Source organism: Natrix helvetica, assembly GCF_964273705.1.
Source record: "Natrix helvetica genome assembly, chromosome: 1".
Lineage (NCBI taxonomy): Eukaryota > Metazoa > Chordata > Lepidosauria > Squamata > Natricidae > Natrix > Natrix helvetica.
The window spans coordinates 11,889,915-11,912,481 of record NC_138548.1 but is presented as its reverse complement, the minus strand read 5'-3'; the positions used below and the strand labels follow the sequence as shown (position 1 = coordinate 11,912,481).

Sequence of the window (22,567 nt, the reverse complement as noted above, 5' to 3'; positions counted from 1 at the left end):
AAAGAAGGAAGGAAGGAGAAGAGAGGGAGAGAGAAGAAGGAAGGAAGGAGAAGAGGAGGGAGAAGAAGGAAGGAGAAGAGAGGGAGGGAGAAAGAAATAAGGAAGAAAGGAGAAGAGAGGGAGAGAGGAGAAGGAAGGAAAGAGAAGAAAGAGAAGAAGGAAGGAAGGAAGGAAAGAAGAGAGGGAGAGAGAAGAAGGAAGGAAGGAGAAGAAGGAATAGAGGAAAGGAATAGGAAGAGACGGTGGTGAAATTCATTTTTTTTTACTACCGGTTCTGTGGGCATGGCTTGGTGGGAGTGGCAGGGGAAGGATACTGCAAAATCTCCATTCCCACCCCACTCTTTTGCCAGCCAGAGGTAGCATTTGCCGGTTCTCCGAACTACTCAAAATGTCCGTTACGGTTCTTCAGAACGTGTCAGAACCTGCTGAATTTCACCCTTGGAAAGAGAGGAAAGAAGGAGAAGAGAGTGAGGGAGGAGAAGGAAAGGAAGGAAGGAAGGAAGGAGAAGAAGGAAGGAATAGAAGAAAGGAATAGTAAGAGAGGAAGGAAAGAACAAGTAAGAGGAAAAAATAGGAAGGAAGGAAGAAGGAAGGAAGGAGGAAGAAGAGAGACGGAGCGCGAGGAAAGAATGAAGGAGAAAGAAGAAGGAAAAAATGAGCAAGGGGAAGAGAGAGGAAGAGAAAGGAAAGAAGGCAAAATGAGAAGAGGGGAGGAAAAGAAAGCAGGGGAAGGAAGGAAAAGAAATAGGAAGATGGAATGAAGGAAGGTAAAGATGCAGAACAGTAGCATTAAATGATGCTATTTAGGCAAAAAAAGGTTATTGTATACTGGGAGAAGAAGAGGAAACAATAATTTAATCTGTCTAAAAGGAACAAATGAAGGTGGGAAAAAACAGGTGTTTTAGAGCAGTGTTTCTCAATCTCAGCAACTTTGAAGATGAGTGGACTTCAACTCCCAGAATTTCCCAGCCAGCATCCTGGAGAGTTGATTTTTACCCAACTGAAAGTTGCTGAGGTTGAAAAAACATTACTTCAGAGGAGCAGAGAAAACATTAAGAATGGCTAAAACCCTGTCTGTTCTTTTCAAACAAACCACGTTTGCAATCCTGCAGTGCTAGGAGGTCCCGGATTATCAATACTACTTATTTTGTAGATTAATACTGTCATTACAGCTAGTCCTTGAACTTACAATCACGACGGAGACCAGAATTTCCATCGTTAAACCAAGGGGTTTTTAAATGAGCCTTTACCCAGCTTTACAAACTTTTTTGCTCTGGTTGTTAAGTGAATCACTGCGGTTGTTCAGTGAAATGGCTCCACCCATTGGCTTTGCTTATCGGATGCCGACTGGCAAGGCTGCAAAGGGCCATCACTTGACCCTCTTGGGATGCGGAAACCGTCATAAATACAGGTCAGAGGCCAAGCACCTGAATTTTTATCCCATGGCCATGGGAATGCTTGGAAGGTCGTAAGTGTGAGGACTGGTCGTGTCACTTTTTTTCAGTGCTGTTGTAATTCTGAACAGTCACTAAACAATTGGTTTTAAACTGTATTTGCTGGTCCCTCAATCCTAGGTGGGTTTAAAGAGGGAACAGCCAGCTCTGAGTCTACTCACAAGTTCCCAATTAAACCTGTATATTTTCTTTATTTTAATTTAGCAGTTGGTAGGAACCCAACCTCAGGTGGGATGTGTGTATGTGTGTGTCAGTGGTGGGTTTCAAAATTTTTTAGAACCTCTTCTGTAGGTGTGGCCTGCTTTGTGGGAGTGGCTTGCCGACCATGTGACTGGCTGGGAGTGGCTTGCCAGCCATGTGACTGGGTGGGTGTGGCCAACTTGTAAAATGTGGTGAAACTCACTTAACAACGCTCTTGCTTAGCAACCAAAATGTTGGCTCAGAAACTCTGGCATTTGAAGCATGCAAGTCTTAAAGCTGTGAAGTTACAAGACCCTCGCACCCCTAACCTTTTAGAAAAAAAACCCCAGAGGTGTTCAAACTTGACAGCTTTAAGACTTGTGGACTTCAACTCCCAGAATTCCTCCTCTCGCTCTTCATCTTGATGATGTGCGGACAGACGGGGGGGGGGGGGGGGAGCTGGAACCGGTTCTAAACGGCACGGTAGATTTGTGGAACCTCTTCTACAGAAGAGGTTAGAACTGGCAGGAACCCACCCCTGGTGTGTGTGTACACAGACCTAGCCAATGGTGGGATTCAAATAATTTAACAACCGGTTCTAAGCCCTAATGACTGGCTGGGTGGGCATGTCTATGGTGGGCGTGGCCAGGGGGTGTGACAGGCAGCACTCGCCCCCCCCGGAGCAAAAACGGGCCATGGGGGACACACGCCCCCCCCTCGCACCTTGTTTTGGACCTAGTAGGCCTCCCTGCAACCTCCTGGGACCCAAAATTGGTTTGTGGGGACTCCTGGAGGGGGCGGGGCAGGAAGAGGTGGGGCCAGCCAGCAATTTAACAACCAGTTTTCCCGAACCGGCCCGAACCGTCTGAATCCCACCACTGGGCTTAACCGATTGTGGTTTTATTCCCCAAATGATGGGTTAGGCATGGCTAAATTTATGACTCAGCTGCATCTAGGAACTACCACAGGTGCACAATTGAGCCCAACGTTTCCATTGCTAAGTGAGACGGTTATTAAGTGAATTTTGCCCATTTATTTTACGACCTTTCTTGCCACAGTTGTTAAGTGAATCCCTGCAGCTGTAAAATGAATCATGTGATAGTTAACAAAACTGGCTTCTCCCACTGACTTTGCTTTTTGGAAGTGAAAATTAGAAAGTCTGATCAGATGATCCCAAGAAAGTACAATGGTCATAAAGACGTGCCAGTTGCCGAGCGTCCAAATTTTGATCACATGACCGTGGGGATGCTACAACGGTCGTAAATGTGAACGATGGTCATAAGGCACTTTTTCAGTGCTGTAACTTTGAACAGTTGCTAAACGAATGGTTGTTAAGTCGAGGACTGCCTGGGATCGGGAAGGAGCAGGACAAAGGAGCTTCTTAAGGCTGTTGGAGGAAATATCCATCCGGTTCAGTTCCAGGTGGGGAGAAAGCCACTGGAAACATGGAAGCTGATTGGAAAGATGGTTTAATGGAGCAGAACCATCAAGCACATGGTCCACATGGAGTGGAGAATGAGGGTTATTGATAGCTTCTCTTGGGCCTTGCCCTTGAGCTTCCTATTCCTGTGCAATAGCATGTATTCTATGGGCTGTTGTAGGGATCATACCTAACTTTGTAGGTTGTCTGAGAAGTTTGGTTGAAGCCTGGTTGATGCAATGTCCCCAGGTGATTGTGCCATGCGGTGAGCTCTGCTGCTAGATGGGTTAATCCTATTCTGTCCTGGAGGGTCATGTCTTAATCCCATCGCCCCGGAGCTGAAGGTCTTTTGCTTTGTAGATAGGCTGGCCCAGTCCTTCTCAATGGTCACCAGGGAGCTGAAGCTCTGAGTTTCTGTCTCCCTTAAGATTTTTTTAAATTTCTCCTTTAGGGGAAATGTTTTACCCTGTCTTTTAAAATATTTCTCAAAACATGTCATTCCTCTATGACTGGGATGCTGAACCTATGGCACGCGTGCCACAGGTATCACACGGAGCCATTTGTCAGGGTGCGCGCTGGCCAGTTGGCTTTAGCCTTTTTTTGAAGCCATTTTTCGCCCTCCCCAGGCTCCAGAAGCTTTATAGGAGCCTGGGGAGGGCGAAAACAGCCTCCCCTGCAGCCCCCGGAGGCCCTCCGGAGGCTTCAGGAGCTCCCCTGAAGCCTCCGGAGTGCAAAAAACTGGCCCTACAGGCAAACTGGAAGTTTGGGAGCAGACTTCTGGTTTGCTCATAGGGCCGGTTTTAGCCCTCCAGAGCCTTCAGGGAAGCCGGCCCCTAAAGGCTCCGGAGGGCTTAAACCAGCCCTATGAGAAAACCAGAAGTCACTTCCGGTTTGCTTGTAAAGTCGGTTTTTGTCCTCCGGAGCCTTCAGGGAAGCCTCCGGAAGGCCCCTGAAGGCTCTGGAAGGCTTAAACCGGCCCTACGAGCAAACCAGAAGTCACTTCCGGTTTATTCGTAGGGTTGTTTTTCGTCCTCTGGAGCCTTCAGGTCAGCAGTTCGGCAATTCAAATCCCTAGCGCCGCATAACGGAGTGAGCTCCTGTTACTCATCCCAGCTTCTGCCAACCTAGCAGTTCAAAAGCATGTAAAAATGCAATAAGAACCACCTTTGGTGGGAAGGTAACAAGGTCCCGTGCGCCTTCGACGTTGAGTCATGCCGGCCACATGACCACGGAGACGCTTTCAGACGGCGTTGGCTCTTCGGCTTTGAAACGGAGATGAGCACCGCCCCCTAGAGTCGGGAACGACTAGCACATATGTGCGAGGAGAACCTTTACCTTTATCCCAACCTATCCATCACCGCCCGCCCTCCTCAACCTTTTGGGCACCAGGGACCCGTTCTGTGGGAAGAGGTTTTTCCCGCAAACCGGAGGGTGTGTGTGGTTGCATGCTGCCTGAATCCCGCGGATGGGGCTTTGCTTGTTTGTGCAGCCCGGTTTCTAGCATGTCACGGCACGGTTCCTGCCTATGACGCAGAGGTTGGTTTTCCCCTGCTTATGAAGGATTTTAACGAACGCTCCAGTGTGTTTCCTAGGTGAATTGTCCTTGCAAAAAAAAAACCTACATTCTGTCCTGTTTCTGGGACACATTTGCAACAGCTCATAATTCAAAGCAAGTTCCCAGAGTTAGAAAAGCTACAAAAAGATGAAACAAAACCCCACTGTGTTATAAGACAATGTCCAAAAGCACATTTGGAGGTGACTTTAGCGCTATTATCAGCTGATAGGAGGAAAAAAAACGGCTCTAGATTTTTTATCCCTCTCTTTTTCTGTTTTCTTTTGTCATCATAGGTATCAATTGGCAAGGAACGGCTTGGATTACAGGTAGTCCTCCCTTTACAACCGTTTGTTTAGTGACCGTTCAAAGTTACCATGGCACTGGAAAAAACGGACTTACAAACAGTTCTCGCGCTTACAACGGTTGTTGTAGCATTCCCATGGTTCATGCGATCCAAATTTGAACACTTGGCAACTGGCATATATTTATGACGATTGCAGTGTCCCGCAGTTACGTGATCATGGCTTGGGAGTTTCCCAGCCCGCTTTGGAAAAACAAAGTCAATGGGGAAAGTCGGATTCTCTTAACAACTGCAAGGATTCACTTAACAACCGTGGCAAAAATGGTCATAAAATTGGACAACTCGCTTATAACTGACTCACTGAACCACAGAAATTCTGGTCCGAATTGTGGTCGTAAGTCAATGACTATCTGTATCAGGCTGGGTGGGCAAAGGACACTGTCAAAGTAGAAAACGGTTGTGTAACCAGAAAAATCTGTAGCCTACCGTATTTTTCGGAGTATAAGACGCACATTTTTCCCTTAAAAAAGAGGGTGAAAATCTGGGTGTGTCTTATACACTGAATACAGCATTTTTGGCCTCCCGAAACCCCTCCACCTTGGCAAAAAATGGCCATGCATAGCCTTTAGGAGGCTTGCTGGAGAGAGAGAACTGGGCAGCCCCCAGGAGCACTCTATAAGCCTCCTAAAGGCTATGCATGGCCATTTTTTTGGACAAAAAATAGGACTGTTTTCACAAAAAACAGGCTGTTTTTTCGGAGGTCTGCAAAGTGCAAAAACATTTTTTTTAAAAAAATTTGCCTCTTCAAAATCTTGATGCATCTTATACACCGGTGCATCTTATACTCCGAAAAATAAGGTAACTAGTACACAGAAGGCTGCCCAGTTCTCTCTCTCCAGCAAGCCAGACCTGGAGAATGGTTGCCAATCGGGGTGGAAATCCAAGCTGTATATAACCTGGTTAACCTTTGCCTGTAACAAAGAAGCTTTTTTTACAAGCACAAGTCCTTTGGTTAACAGCATCTCAGTTGCTGCAGCCAATGGACAATAAACATTGCGGGCTCAAGTGGCCGGACTAAGAGAGAAGGACCGCTGGAAAGCTATTCATCACAGCTGGCAGAAAATGTCATGTGCAATCTTTGGTTTTATTTCCAAAAGCTGACCGTTTGCCACCAATTGAATCTCTGGTAAGAGGGAGGAAGGGAGGGAGAGAAGGAAGAAAAAGGAAAGAGAAAGTCAGAGGGGGATAGGAAGATAGGAGATAGAAGAAAAAGGAAGGAAGGATAGAAAGAATAAAGAGGGAGGGAGGAACAATAGAAAGAGGAAGGATAGAAAGAAAACGGGGAAGGTTGGAAGGAGAAAGGGTAGGAAGAAGAGGAAGAAAGAATAAAAAGGAGAGAGAGGGGAAGGAGGAAGGATAGAAAGAAGAAAGAGGAAGGGGAAAGGATACTTTTATATTTTGGATCAATCACTGGGAGATGGACAATGATTCTAATCCCACCTTATTCATAAAAGCCAGCTGGGGGACTTTGAGCCAATCGTTGGGAGACTGAGTTCTAGTCCCGCCTTAGCTATGAAAGATGGCTGGGTGATATTTGGATCAATCACTGGGAGACAGTGTGTTCTAATCCCACCTTAGCCATGAAAGATGACTGGGTGACTTTGGGCCAATCACCAGGAGACAGTGATTCTAATCCCACCTTATTCATAAAAGCCAGCTACGTGACTTTTTGGCCAACCATCCGGAGATCGTGAGTTCTAGTCCCACCTTAGCCATGAAACCCGGCTAGTAACTTGGGGCCAGTTATTCTCTTACTCAGCCCAACCCACCTCACAGGGTTGTTGTTACGGGGAAAACAGGAGTATTAGCTATGTTCACCAGCTTGAGTTATTTATAAAAACTAATGAAAATGAGACTGGAAAAAAAATGTTTGAATGAAAAAGACCATCGAGAGGCTGAAGCCCAGATCATTTCGCAAGTCAAATATGGTCGGGAACCAGGCGGCCATTAACGTTTCTCACCCAGAACTTCCGACGCTTCTTTGAGCCATGTCTTCTCCTCTCCCTCTCCCTGCTCTCTTTCGTTCTGTGCTGAACACGGGTTTATTTTTATTATTTTCTCAGAATGTGGCCCCAGCTGGGTAGTGAAGCATCCCCCATTCCCAAGGCCCCAATGGAGTTTAAATAGAGTCATTCTTGCTAATTAAACCAGTCGCTGTGATTGCTTAGTTAGGATTGACAGTGTAATCAGAAGTCGGAGTTGGGCATGGCGTTCTCAGATTTTTTTCCTTCTTCTTCTTTTAATTATGAAAATAGATCTCAGCAGAAGATTAAAATTGTGCCAAAAAGGAGAGATACTCGTGCCCTCCCTGTTTCAATGAGGCATGGCCACAATAAAGAGCTACACACACACACCAGGAGGTCAATACGGTGATGTGAATTTAGTCAACAGCCTTGTTTTTCCTGGCCCAAATGATAACATTGTGGAGAATGGCAGGGTATATCAAACTGAGATCCTTTGAGGGTGGGCGAGGCAAACACAAAACTAAGAAACAAAAACAACAAGGCGGGGAAGATTATCAAATTTAAGAATATCCTGCAGCGGTGAGTTCCACAGATTAAGATGGGTGATAAAAAACAACTTTCTTTCTCTTTCTTTTTTCCTCTTTCTCTCTCTCTTTTTCTCCTTCCCTTCCCTTCCCTTCCCTCCCTCCCACCCTCCCTCCCTCCCTTCCTTCCTTCCTTTAAAAAGCCACAAAATTCTAGCTTAAGAGAAAGAAGGACAAGGGGAGACATGATAGCATTGTTCCAATATTTCAGAGGCTGCCACAAAGAAGAGGGAGTCAAACTATTCTCCAAGGCACCTGAGGGTAGAACAAGAAGCAATGGGTGGAAACTAATCAAGGAGAGAAGCAACTTAGAACTGAGGAGAAATTTCCTGACAGTGAGAACAATTAATCAATGGAGCAACTTGCCTCCAGAAGTTGTGAATGCTCCAACACTGGAAGTCTTTAAGAAGATGTTGGATCGCTATTTGTCTGAAACGGTATAGGGTTTCCTGCCTAGGCAGGGGGTTGGACTAGAAGACCTCCAAGGTCCCTTCCAACTCTACTATTGTATTGTATTGTATTATCTTGCAGGGAGCACAAGGAACCAATAATCAATAACCTCTTAGGATGGCTCATTTTCTCCATGTCTGCGGTTTGTGTGTCTTACCTTTTAATTTATTTAGATTTTTTTTAATAATGATGGATTTACATTTTTACAATGATTGTATTTCTATAATTATTGTTTTTTTTTAATTGCTGAACGCCGCCCCCAGTCATTTCTTGTGAGAGTGGGCAGCTATACAAATTTGATAAATAAAATCTATATACTATTAAACTTCTCATTTTCTGTAGCCTTTCCTTGCGCGAAAGAGTGCAGCATAGGGGAAAACATTTTTCAGCCAAGGTTGGTTTAGTGGAATGGTTAAGACACCATGCTAGAAAAATGAGAGATTGTGGGATCAAATCCCAATGTAGCCATGAAAGCCAGCCATGAGTTGACTTTGGGCCTATCTTCTCTAAGCCCATCCCACTTCACAGAAATATTGTGGTGAGGAAAATGGCCTTCTTGAGTTATTTATAAAAATAAAGGTGGGGAAATAAACAAACAAATAGATAAAACTTACAAAATGGCTCCAAAACGCAGGGCCTATGACTCCCATGGAATTTGGCAAATTTTATAAGACACTACTAACTGATAACTTGGTGTTATCTGGGTATTTATTTATAGGGGGGGGGGGGAGAATGCCCGGACCAAACATAATATCTAATGTTGGATTTCCCCCCTTACCATAGGGAGCCTTCTTATGGAGTACTGTGAAGCCGTTACCATGGCAACTCCACTGCACTGTACAGTAGAAGCCATTTTACGGCAGTACAGTAGAAGTCATTTGAAGGCACAACAGGCTGAATCTTAACAGAACACATTCCCCGAAAGGTGTTAGGGGCGTCTTACCCCCACAGTATTTGTTTCCAGAGAGTAAGACATCTGTGTACCAAGTTTGGTTGAAATTGCTCGAGGTGTTCCAGAGTTATGCTGGAACGAACACAGATTTGATGACACAAAAGTGACTGTAAAGCAGTTTATGACATAAAATCAATATGTCATAGAACATCAGGTAAGAAAAACTACATGAACAGGTACAGTATATGTGGTACCTGGCTCAATAGTAGTAACTGTGAGAGGGATCTTGGAGTCCTAGTGGACAACCATTTAAACATGAGCCAGCTGTGTGCAGCAGCTGCCAAAAAAGCCAACACAGTTCTAGGCTGCATCAACAGAGGGATAGAATCAAGATCACGTGAAGTGTTAATACCACTTTATAAGGCCTTCGTAAGGCCACACTTGGAATACGGCATTCAGTTTTGGTCGCCACGATGTAGAAAAGATGTGGAGACTCTAGAAAGAGTGCAGAGAAGAGCAACAAAGATGATTAGGGGACTGGAGGCTAAAACATATGAAGAACGGTTGCAGGAACTGGGTATGTCTAGTTTAATAGAAAGAAGGACTAGGGGAGACATGATAGCAGTCTTCCAATATCTCAGGGGTTGCCACAAAGAAGAGGGAGTCAAACTATTTCCCAAGGCACCTGAGGGTGGAACAAGAAGCAATGGGTGGAAACTAATCAAGGAGAGAAGCAACCTAGAACTGAGGAGAAATTTCCTCACAGTTAGAACAATTAATCAGTGGAACAGCTTGCCTCCAGAAGTTGTGAATGCTCCATTCAACACTGGAAGTTTTTAAGAAGATGTTGGATGACCATTTGTCTGAAGTGGTGTGGGGTTTCCTGCCTAGGCAGGGGGTTGGACTAGAAGACCTCCAAGGTCCCTTCCAACTCTGTTATTCTATTCTATTTTATTCTATTTCCGGTCATCATCTATTGAAGTTTGACTGTGCTCCCCGGTTTAACGTGGGCTGTTTTCAAGGCAGCAACACCTCTGAATACCTCCCTGGATTTTTAAGAAGTTTTCAAGTCTATCGGAAGCTCTGCCTTGGTTGAAAAAAACTGAGGAATCTGGTAAGGAACTATCTCTGAAAGGATGACCCAACGGGTCATGGGTGGTTCAGTAAATAATAAAAGCACACTCTTTCGAGGAAAGCTCCCAGTGATTGACTGGTTAAGTGTAGATAAATGTGTGTTCTCTGTTCGACGTAGCTTTTAATTTGTTGAGACTGCACTGAGGGCATGGATAGCAAACACAGCCCTCCCCTCTCCTCCCTAATCACACACGCTCACCTACAAAAGGTTCTTTGCCAGTTAAGACTAGATGATTATCTCCAGTTAGTGCCTGGGAAACACTAATATCCTTCCAAGCTAAATTGGGGTGGGTGAAACTTGCGGAGGTTTGTCAACACAATCTCGATTGCATCTTCCGCTCAAACCTCCGAAGGATGACGGGAGACAAGGCACAGATCTTGCAATATCCTTGCAAAGGCAGGTTTGGGGGGAAGTGTTTTAGATCTCAGGGACGCGGTGGCTCAGTGGCTAAGACAATGAGCTTGTCGATCTGAAGGTCGGCAGTTCGGCGGTTCAAATCCCTAGCGCCGCGTAATGGAGTGAGCTCCCGTTCCTTGTCCCAGCTTCTGCCAACCTAGCAGTTCGAAAGCATGTAAAAAATGCAGGTAGGAAAATAGGAACCACCTTTGGTGGGAAGGGAACAGCGTTCCGTGCGCCTTCGGCGTTTAGCCATGCCGGCCACATGACCATGGAGACGTCTTCGGACAGCGCTGGCTCTTTGGCTTTAAAACGGAGATGAGCACTGCCCTCTAGAGTCAGGGAAGACTAGCACATATGTCCGAGGGGAACCTTTACCTTATTTTGGGTTTCGGATGTGGGAGGCTTTTTCAGAAGCAAACGAACCCATTTCTATCCTTAAAACCTCCCCAACGGAGGAAACATTGCATTACCAAAACTGTTGTGGCCAACATGGCCAAAAAAAAAAAAAAAAAGCCAATGCAGTCCTAGGCTACATGAATCAAGGGATAGAATCAAAATCCCTTGAAGTATTAGTACCGCTTTATAATGTCTTGGTAAGACCGCACAGTTTTGTTCATCACAATATAAAAAAAGAGGTTGAAACTTTAGAAATAATGCAGGGAAGAGCAACAAAAATGATTAGGGGACTGGAGGCTCAAACATATGAAGAACGGTTGCAGGAACTGGGCATGTCTAGTTTAATGAAAAGAAGGACTAGGGGAGACAGGATAGCAGTCTTCCAATATCTCAGGGGCTGCCACAAAGAAGAGGGAGTCAAACTATTTTCCAAAGCACCTGAAGGCAGGACAAGAAGCAATGGATGGAAACTAATCAAGGAGGGAAGCAACCTAGAACTAAGGAGAAATTCCCTGATGGTGAAGACTTACATACTGCTTCATAGTGCTTTACAGCCCTCTCTGGACAGTTCAAAACATCAGCCTCTTGCATCCCAACAATCTGGGTCCTCATTTCACCCACCTCGGAAGGATGGAAGGTTGAGTCAACCTTGAGCCGGTGAGAGCCGAATTGCCAAACTGCAGTCAGCCGGCAGTCAGAAGACATAACCTGCAGTACTGCACTTTAACGACCAACTCCAGTGTTGGAGCACCTACAACTTCTGGAGGTAAGCCTTTCTACTGGTTGAGTCTTTCCACTGGTTGAGCCTTTCCACTGGTTGAGTGGAAAGGCTCAACCAGTGGAAAGACTCAACCAGTAGAAAGGCTTACCTCCAGAAGTTGTAGGTGCTCCAACACTGGAGTTTTTTTTAAAAAAAGAGACTGGACAGCCACTGGTCTGAAATGGTATAGGGTCGTGATGGCGAACCTATGGTATATGTGCCACAGGTGGCACGCGGAGCCATATCGGTGGGCATGCAAGCTCAGCTCAACTGAGATCAGCTGATCAGGCCAGCTGATTTTCAGGCCTTCTGGCCTCACCAGAAGGCAGGAAACAGGCTGTTTTCGTCTTCCGGTGGGGTCAGGAAGGCCGTTTTCGCTCTCCCCAGGCTCCTAGAAAGGCTCTGGAGCCTGGGGAGAGCGAAAAACAGACCTTCTGGTCTGACCGGAAGTCAGCAAACGGCCGCTTTCGGCCTCTGGAGGGCCTCCGGGGGGCGAGGGGAGAGCCGTTTTCGCCCTGCCCAGGCTCCAGGTAAAAAACAGGCCCCACTGTGCCATCGCGTGCCAAAAGTGGGGGAAGTGCAGGGGGATCATGCATGCATGCACGGGGGGGAGGGGTTTGCATAGAATTATATGGGTGCGGGCATGCAAGTGCACGACTTCCCCCCCGCAAAAAGCTTAGCCACCACTGGTATAGGGTCTCCTGCTTGAGCAAGGGGTTGGGCTAGAAGACCTCCAGGGTCCCTTCCAACTCTGCTATTGTATTGTATTGTATTATTCAATGTTTATGTTCATGAGCCATTTTACTGCCAAATTCCAGCAGCACAGTCTTGGGGTACAGTGGGGCTAATTGGGGCTGTTCTGTTTCGGATTGCTCCCTTCTTAGCTTTATATACCATAATAAATCTGAGAATATAAGCAAGCTGCTGACATTTCCAGGTTTTTCTTCTGGGTCATGACAACACCTCTTTCGGTAACGTTTCATTCACACAGCCCAGCTCTGAACGGAACTTCTGAGAAAGCTAATCTCAGCCGGCATTTACAGAAAGTCCTCAACTTACGACTGCAATCGGGACCAGAATTTCCACTGCTGTGCAAGGCAGTTGTTCAGTGACTCGTGCCCGATTTTACAATCTTCTTTTTTTTTGCCACAGGTGGTCAGCAAATCACTGCGGTTGTTAAGAGAATCGTGTGGTTGTTAAACAAATCTAGCTCCCCCTCCCCCTCCCCATTGTCTTGTTTTGTTGGAACCCAGCAGGGAAAGTTGCAACTGGCTATCCCATGACCCCAAATACATGCCGGTTTGCCAAGCCCCCAAATTTTGGTTGCATCACTGTGGGGATAGTGCAACGGTTGTAAATGTGAGGATCCATCGTATGTCACTTTTTTTCAGTGCTGTTGTGACTTTGAATGGGGGTTAAACGAACGGTCGTAAGTGGAGGACTACCTGAATGCAGTTTGTTAGGTAGGGCAGGGGTTTCCAACCATGGCAACTGTAAGCCTTGGCGGACTTCAACTCCCAGAATTCCCCGGTCAACTTTGCTGGCTGGGGAATTATGGGAGTTGAAGTCCACCAAGTTGCCAAAGTTGGAGACCCCTGATCTAGGGCTAGTCCCATGCTGGCAAACCGAGAGCCCTCTCTGCGGACATGCAAGATGTTGCCCCAACTCCACTCCACTGTGCATGCGCACATGCCTCCTGCCAGCCAGTTGATTTTTGGGTCTATGACACACATGTATGGGGCGGACAGGATGCATGCGCAAGGGTCACACATGTGCATGCATAACACCTCCCCCTGGCCCATGAGGCTCCCAGGAGGTTGCAGGGAGGCCTACTAGGCCCAAATCGGGGTGCAGAGGGGTTGCACGCCGATGTGCAGGGGAATGGGGGCACGGAGTGGTCATGCACACGTTGCATTATGGGTGCATGTGTTTTCAGCCAACGACGACAAAAAGGTTAGCCATCTCTGGGCTCGGCTAAAATCCTCACTTCGTGTACGGGACATGAAGTTTTCACCCTTCCAACCCTCACCTCACCCCAGGGAAACTCCAGCCTGCTCGGTTCCTACGGGAAGCGTAAGGCAGCTTTCAGTACTTACAAATGTAGTAATACTCGTGCCCAGGTCTGAATTCGAATCCTAAGGAGAAAGGGGTAAAAAGCTGGAACTTCTCGGAGAACTTGAGGGGCCCGTTGGGAGAATCCGGCCGGTTACATTCCCAGCGTTTGAAGCCGTTCTGCCGATGGTCGCAGGAGCTGTGTCCCTCGTAGTTGACCATGTACAAAATGTACCTCTCCATCTGATCCATGGGAAACGGGATCTCATAATGTGGGCAGTATATGTCCAGGTAATCGTTGATGCTGACCTCCACGGTGTAATCCCCTTGGTGGAATCTGCCACAGGAGGGAAAAGAGACGGTTAAAAGGGGTTCTCGGGTCTCGAAAACCAGAGCCCAACCAAAGTGTGTGACGTTCAAAATACAGGTAGTCCTCGATTTACAAGAGCTTGTTTCGTACTGGTAACCGTTCGGAGTTACAATGGCACTGAACAAACTGACTTACAGATGTCAGCTTAAGAGAAAGAAGGACTAGGGGAGACATGATAGCATTGTTCCAATATCTCAGGGGTTGCCACAAAGAAGAGGGAGTCAAACTATTCTCCAAGGCACCTGAGGGTAGAACAAGAAGCAATGGGTGGAAACTAATCAAGGAGAGAAGCAACTTAGAACTGAGGAGAAACTTCCTGACAGTTAGAACAATTAATCAGTGGAACAGAATTTGCCTCCAGAAGTTGTGAATGCCCCAACACTGGAAGTCTTTAAGAAGATGTTGGATAGCCATTTGTCTGAAACGGTATAGGGTTTCCTGCCTAGGCAGGGGGTTGGACTAGAAGACCTCCAAGGTCCCTTCCAACTCTACTATTGTATTGTATTGTATTGTATTGTATTGTATTGTATTGTATTGTATTGTATTGTATTGTATTGTTATAGATTAACAGAGTTGGAAGGGACCTTGTAGGTCATCTAGTCCAACTCTCTGGTCAAGCAAGAGACCCTACACCATTTCTGACAGATGGCAGTCCAGTCTCTTCTTGAAAGCTTCTACTGATGAAGCTCCCACAACTTCCGAAGGCAACTTCTGTTCCATGGGTGGATTGTTCTCCCTGTCAGAAAATTCCTCCTTATTTCCAGGTTGAATCTCTCCCTCATCAGTTTCCTTTCATTATTCCTTGTCTGGCCTTCAGGTGCCTTGGAAAGTAGATTGATCCCCTCCTCCTCTCTGGGGCAGCCCCTCAAATATTGGAAGACTGCTATCCTGTCTCCCCTGGTCCTTCTCTTCACTAGACTAGACATGCCCAGTTCCTGCAACTTATGACCATTTTTACACTTACGACCACTGCAGCATCACCACAGTCACATGATCAAAATTCAGACGCTTGGCAGCTGACTCGTACCAGTGTCCTGGGCTCACGTGTTCCTCTTTTGCGACCTTCTGACAAACAAAGTCAACATGGAAGCCAGATTCACTTAACAACCGTGTGACTAACTCAACAGCTGCATGGATCCACTTAACAACGGTGGCAAGAAAGGTTGTAACATGGGGGCAAAACTCCCTTAACAAATGTCTCACTTAGCAACAGAAATGTTGTGGTCATAAGTCGAGAACTACCTGTAAAATAATACAGGATGGGGGCTACTTACACAGGAGAAAAGCTGCCACTGAATGCAATGGATTTACCTACTTATTTAATAATTCACCCTGTTTCCCCCAAAATAAGACCTCTCCGGATAACAAGCCCAATTTGGCTTTTGAGCGCATGTGCTAAGATAAACCCTCCCTAAAAATAAGCCCTCCCCAATAATATTGCAACAGAGCACATGAGGTGAGCACACTGGCCGCCTCCTGCACCTCAAAAATAATAAGACCGCCCCGAAGATAAGGCCAAGTGCTTATTTTGGGGGTCAAAAGAAAATAAGATTCGGTCTTATTTTGGGGAAAACGTGGTATTTAGCTGCCCATTTTATGGCTGTGACTTTGGTGAGTTCACCCAGGATTCACAATAGAAACCTAAAATAATAATACCTAATTATGCCCAACCTAAACATCCAATATTCATCCATTCTTCCCAGCAGAGGCATGGAAAATAGCCACGATTTATTTATGTATGTATAAGATTTTTATCCTGCCTTTATTGCTTTGTAAAAACTCATTTACAACTACTCTGAGTAAGAAAATAACTTATAAACTAGTCCTTGCACTTAAAACTGTTGCAGCATCCTCACGGCCAAGTAATCAAAATTTGAACCCTTGATACATCAACGTGTATTTATGATGGTTACTTTGTCCCAGGTTGGTATCTTTGTCATTTGCGAACCTTCCCAACTGGCTTCAGACGAACAAAGTCAGTGTGGGAAGCTGGATTTACTTAACAACCATATGATTCACTGAACCACTGATTCGCTTAACAACCGTGGCAGAAAGGGGTGTCAATCTCAGGCGTGACTCATTTAACAACCGCCTTGCTTAGCAATGGAAAATCTGATTCCAATTGTGGTTGTAAGCCAAGTTTGTATTTTTGACCAATCTTGCAACTGTCTGAATTGCATAGTATCTGGGCCCCAAAGCTGAGGACTTTTAGACACCAGGCATGGACAGAAATATCTGTGGTATGTCCAGAAAGTAAGAAAACATATATTTTATTTACTTATTACATTAGTATGCTGCCCATCTCACGGTTCCAGCGACTCTGAGCGGCTTACAAAATGATAAAACGGTAAAAACAAAACCCCCAAAAGATAGTACAACATGATTAAAATTAAGATTAGATTAAGAAGATTGATGAAATTGTTTCCTCTTTAAAAGAAGACCAGGACGTTTGAAATGAGATGCCCTGGGTGTATTCGAGTTGGAAGAATAGAATAGAATAGAATAGAATAGAATAGAATAGAATAGAATAGAATAGAATAGAATAGAATAGAATAGGAATTGACTAGAATATAATATAATAGAAAAAGAATAGAATAGAATAGAAATAGAATAGGAATTGACTAGAATAGAATAGAATAGAAAAAGAATAGAATAGAATAGAAATAGAATAGGAATTGACTAGAATAGAATATAATAGAAAAAGAATAGAATAGAATAGGAATAGAATAGGAATTGACTAGAATAGAATAGAATAGAAAAAGAATAGAAATAGAATAGGAATTGACTAGAATAGAATAGAATAGAATAGAATAGAATAGAATAGAATAGGAATAGGAATTGACTAGAATAGAATAGAATAGAATAGAATAGAATAGAAAAAGAATAGAATAGGAATAGGAATTGACTAGAATAGAATAGAATAGAATAGAAAAGAAAAAGAATAGAATAGAATAGAATTAGGGATAGGGATAGAAAGAGAAGTGAAGTGAAGTGAAGAGAAGGGAAGGGAAGAGTTGGAAGGGACCTTGGAGGTCTTCCAGTCCAACCCTTTCCTCAGGCTGAACCTTGAGGACTAGAAACTTCCAAGCGTTATTGGTCCTATTAACCAACCACACAGTTTCCGATTTAAAAATACCAAGTAGAAAATCTTTTTCTCGCTGCAATTCTCTACCAACAATGGATTCTGCCAAGCTAGGATTGTCTGACTCGTTGGGGGGGAAAGCCCCAGAGGCCGATCCGAGCTTCTCTGGAGCCCACGTGGGCTCCCTAATCTTCCTCCTTCCCATTAACTTTACAAGATTAAACCAAGCACCTCTTAAAATTAATAAAACGGCAATGGTAGGTGATTAATGGAACGGGAGGGGGGAGGGAAATCTTTCTCCCACCACCATGCCTGATTAGGCCCCCTCCCCACCCTCACCCTCCCCACATTATATTCAGAGACACACTCCAATTTTATAGGGTTTTTTTGGGGGGGGGGGGTTAGGTATATTTTTTGGACAGATTATCCAAGAGATTAGAGGATTAGCCAAACTGCGAGGGAGGCATGCTGGTTTTGGGCTACGGTCGGCGTGCGTCGCTTTGCTTAAGACACCATTAAGAAGGGCTGGACTTTCTCCCCCCCCCCCACTCCCCCATGTCTTTCTGGCATTGTCCCCAGCAATTATCTCCAGCTTCCAAATTCTTGTGGTGCCACGTAGGAAAATCATCCCTTTTTTTAAAAAAATAATATTTTTTTTTAGTCATTTGGATGACATTTGCTTTAGAAATTACTTTCAACGGCGCAGAGAATTCTGATGAAATTCTCACACGTGCAAGCCAATGTTTTTGCAAGGAGCGGAAAGGCCTGAGTTTTGTGATACAGGTAGTCCTCCACTTACGACGACATTGGAGCCGAAAATTTCCATTGCTAAGCAAGGCAGTGAAGCGAGTGGCACCCTGTTTTATGAGTCCCCCCCCCATGGTTGTTAAGTGAATAACTGCGGTTGCTAAGAGAATCATACAGTTGTTAGCCGTGGTGAAATTCACATTTCTTACTACTGGTTCTGTGGGCGTGGCTTGGCGGGCGTGGCAGGAGGAGGATACTACAAAATCTCCATTCCCACCACACTCTAGGGCCAGCCAGAGGTGGCATTTTCCGGTTCTACAAACTACTCAAAATTTCTGCTAGCGCTTCTCCAAACTACTCAAGAAATTTGGCACCAATTGCGCTCGTAAGTCGAAGATTTCCTGTAATTGTGGTCATAAGTCAAGGGCTGCCTGTACTTATGGTCGTAAGTTGAGAACTACTTGTAGGAGTATCTCCGCTCCAGTTGTCTTCCTGACTTCCCATCACCATCACCAACCTCCAGATGAGACGGACAGCAAATCATAAGTAAGTAAGTAAATAAATCTCGTCTCCTCCAGATTTTGTACCACCCCATCTCGGTTGTAAAACCACCAACATATGGCAGTGTGTTTTCTTGCCTTCTGAAAACATTGTAATCCGCAAAATACAAACAAGTCATCAATAAAATGCCTTAATGTCGGTCGTAAGTCAGGAGGCCTCAGCCTCAAAATAAATAATCAATCAATGGGGTGGAAAATGGGGCGAAACTACTATGATTAGCTATCTGATAACAGATAGCTGATAAGCTATCTGAGCAACAAAGATGATTAGGGGACTGGAGACTAAAACATATGAAGAACGGTTGCAGGAACTGGGTATGTCTAGTTTAATAGAAAGAAGGACTAGGGGAGACATGATAGCAGTCTTCCAATATCTCAGGGGCTGCCACAAAGAAGAGGGAGTCAAACTATTCTCCAAGGCACCTGAGGGTAGAACAAGAAGCAATGGGTGGAAACTAATCAAGGAGAGAAGCAACTTAGAACTGAGGAGAAATTTCCTGACAGTTAGAACAATTAATCAGTGGAACAGAAATTGCCTCCAGAAGTTGTGAATGCCCCAACACTGGAAGTCTTTAAGAAGATGTTGGATAACCATCTGTCTGAAACGGTATAGGGTTTCCTGCCTAGGCAGGGGGTTGGACTAGAAGACCTCCAAGGTCCCTTCCAACTCTACTATTGTATTGTATTGATAATCCTATCCCAAGCTACGTCGACATTTAACAAAGCATACCGCACTTAGCAATCCTTGGAAGCCCAACCTGAAATAAAGTGTGCGCGTGTGTGTTGGTGTATGGGTTGAAAGGTGCAATTCCTGGCTAAACAGGAATTCTCTATTCCCAATTTAATATCTTTTCCCCTCCATTCCATCTGAAATCTTGCCCTCTCTCGACTTGACCTCATCAGGTGCATTTGGGTGTTTGGCAATTTACTTTAATTTATTGGAGGGGGGGGGGAGGAAGCACTTTGGTCTAGTGGTTACTGCGCCAGGCCACAAATTCTGTTTTAGGCATTTATTTATTTATTTATTTATTAAATTTGTTAGCCGCTCCCTCTCCACAAAGGGACTCGGGGCGGCGTACAATAAATAAAACACATAATATAAAATTACACATTGTGCGGAGGAGGTATAAAAAACACAATACATCATTATTATAACATAGAAATATTAAAATAAGTTAAAATTAAATATCCCATGGAGATTACAAATATAAAAATTGCCAGGAGGAGTAAAATGGAGCTATGGTTGAGCCAGGCCTGCTAGTTGAAAAAGGTGGGTCTTGAGTTTTGAACGGAAGGAGCGGAGGTCGGTGGTAATCCTAATATCTGGGGGGAGGTCATTCCAGAGGGCTGGGCCCATCACAGAGAAGGCCCTACTCCTGGGCGCCGCCCTCTGGCACTGCTTAGTGGACGGCACCCGGAGAAGTCCCTCTCTGTGAGAGCGAATTGGTCGTAGGGATGTATGGGGCAGGATGCGATCCCGCAGGTAACTAGGTCCTATGCCATGGAGCGCTTTGAAGGTGGTAATCAACACCTTGAAACGCACCCGATAGACCACAGGGAGCCAGTGCAGCTCGCGCAGGAGAGGTGTTATATGGGAGTATCTCGTACTTCCCATAATCACACGTGCGGCCGCGTTCTGGACCAACTGCAGTCTTCGAGTGCATCTCAAGGGGAGCCCCATGTAGAGAGCATTACAGTAGTCTAGGCGGGACGTCACCAGCGCGTGAGTGACCGTGCGAAGGGCATCCCGGTCCAATAGGGGGCGCAATTGGCGCACCAGGCGAACCTGGTTGAACGCCCCCCTCGCCACGGCTGCCACATGGTCATCCATGGACAGCCGGGCATCCAGGAGGACGCCCAAATTGCGCGCCCGTTCCATGGGGGCCAGTTGTTTGCCCCCAATGGCCAGTGTTGGAATTAGCTGGTTGAACCGGGGGTCCGGAAGCCACAGCCACTCCGTCTTGGAGGGGTTGAGTTTGAGTCGGTTGTCACCCATCCAGACCCGTACGGCTTCCAAACACCGGGACATCATTTCAACGGCCTCGTTGGGGTGGTTCGGGGTGGAAATGTACAGCTGTGTGTCATCAGCGTACAGATGGTATCCCACTCCAAAACCACGGATGATCTCACCCAGCGGTTTCATATATGTGTTGAACAGGAGAGGCGAGAGGACCGACCCCTGCAGCACCCCACAAGTGAGAGGCCTCAGGGACGACCTCTGCTCCCCTGCCAACACATGCTGCGTCCAGTCGGAGAGGTAGGAGCAGAACCACCGTAAAACGGTGCCCCTCACCCCCAGCCCCTCCAACCGGTGCAGGAGGATACCATGGTCGATGGTATCAAAAGCCGCTGAGAGATCTAATAGGACCAGGATAGAGGAACAACCTCTATCCCTGGCCCTCCAGAGATCATCAACCAACGCGACCAAGGCCGTCTCTGTGCTGTGCCCGGGTCGGAAGCCGGACTGGCGCGGGTCTAGATAATCATTCTCCTCCAGGTGACGTGGGAACTGTTGGGCCACCACACTCTCTACAACCTTCGCTAGAAAAGGAAGGTTGGAGACAGGACGATAATTGGCTAGCTCCGTTGGGTCCAGGGAAGGCTTCTTGAGTAAGGGTCTCACAACAGCCTCTTTCAAGGCGGCTGGTAAGAGCCCCTCGCCCAATGAAGCGTTCACTAGCACCAAGAGCCAGTCTCGTGTAACCTCCCAGGATGCCAGTACAAGCCAGGAGGGGCACGGGTCCAATGAACATGTGGTGGCTCGTAGTCGCCCACGTAACCTGTCCAAATCTTCGATGGCAACCGAGTCAAACTCCTCCCAGAATGGTCTCTCAAGACTCTCCTAGGGCATCCCTCCTAGCCCACTGAGAGGGACCCATTCCGTCCGGATTTGAGCGATTTTATCCTGCAGATATTTCCCAAATTCCTCTGCCCTGCCCTGTAAAGGGGCTTCCCGCGGTCTCTGCGAAAGAAGAGAGCGGGTCACCCGAAACAGGGCGGCAGGGCGGTTATCTGCGGACGCAATAAGGGTGGCACAATGTCGACGTTTGGCCGCTCTTATTGCCACAAGGTATGTCCTTAAGTAGGTTCGGACCTGTGTTCGGTCAAGTTCGGAACGGGAGGATCTCCATCGGCTCTCTAGGCGTCTCTTGTGGCGTTTCATCACCCTGAGCTCCTCGGTAAACCAAGGGGCTAGGGTGGTTCGTTGCCGCAGGAGAGGCCGCAAAGGCGCCACCCGGTCTAAGGCCCCGGCAGCCGCATTGTTCCAGGCGGCTACTAGGTCCTCCATCCGGGGGCGGGTCAGGTCTACAGGAGGTGGCCCAAGCTCCGTCTGGAACCTATCCGGTTCCATCAGGCGCCTGGGGCGGAACCACCTAGGATATTCCGGTTCTGCCTCCCTGCGGCGGGGGGTAGCACCAGGGAAGTCAAGTCGGAGAAGTGAGTGGTCTGACCATGACAGGGGAGTAATAGCTATGTCCCCTATTCCCAGATCACTCGTCCACTGGTCAGAGACGAAGACAAGATCCAGTGTGTGGCCTCCCTCGTGTGTGGGACCCTGAATTTACTGAGTCAGGTCCATGGCTGTCATGGAAGCCATGAACTCCTGAGCCGCCTCAGATGCTTCTCCCACCGATGGCAAGTTGAAGTCCCCCATAACCAAAAGTTTAGGGGTCTCAACTGCCATCGTTGCGATCAGCTCGAGGAGCTCAGGCAGGGCCGCTGATGTATAGCGAGGAGCCAGGTATACAATCAGCAGGCCCAACTGTCTCCCTGGGCCCCATCTCACAACAAGGGACTCACACCCGGATATCTGTGGCACAGTGAACTCTCTAGGCATGAAAGAAGGCTGGGTGACTTTGGCCCTATCAAGGGCCAGGAGCCAGTGAGTTCTAATCCCTCTGTAGGCACAAAAGATGATTTTGTGCCACTCACCAGGAGATGGTGAGTTTTAGTCTCGCCATAGGAATAAAAGCCCAATGCGTGTCTTTGGACCCCTCCCTCTCTCTCTCTCTCAGCCCAAACCACCACGCAGGGTTGTTGTTGTTGTTCTGGGGGAAATAAATGACATACCGTAGAAAGCTTGATGGATACTGTGGCTAATGGGGCACTCGGGACTTGAGAACTGCTCAGCACTGGCTGCTGCAACATGTTCTGATCCAGGCTTCCTTAGAAAGCAAGAAGTGAAGTTTTGGTCCCGACAAAACC

At 46.5% G+C, this 22,567-nt stretch overlaps 1 protein-coding gene across 1 annotated transcript in view; it reads right to left on the bottom strand.

Annotated features, from left to right (window-relative positions):
* The window catches only part of EFNA2 (ephrin A2), a 331,852-nt gene that overhangs the window by 30,957 nt on the left and 278,328 nt on the right, over positions 1–22,567 (bottom strand). Inside the window, exon 3 of the mRNA XM_081960373.1 lies at positions 13,647–13,939. Coding sequence (XP_081816499.1) covers positions 13,647–13,939 — 293 coding nt within the window. The remainder of the gene's footprint in view (positions 1–13,646; positions 13,940–22,567) is intronic.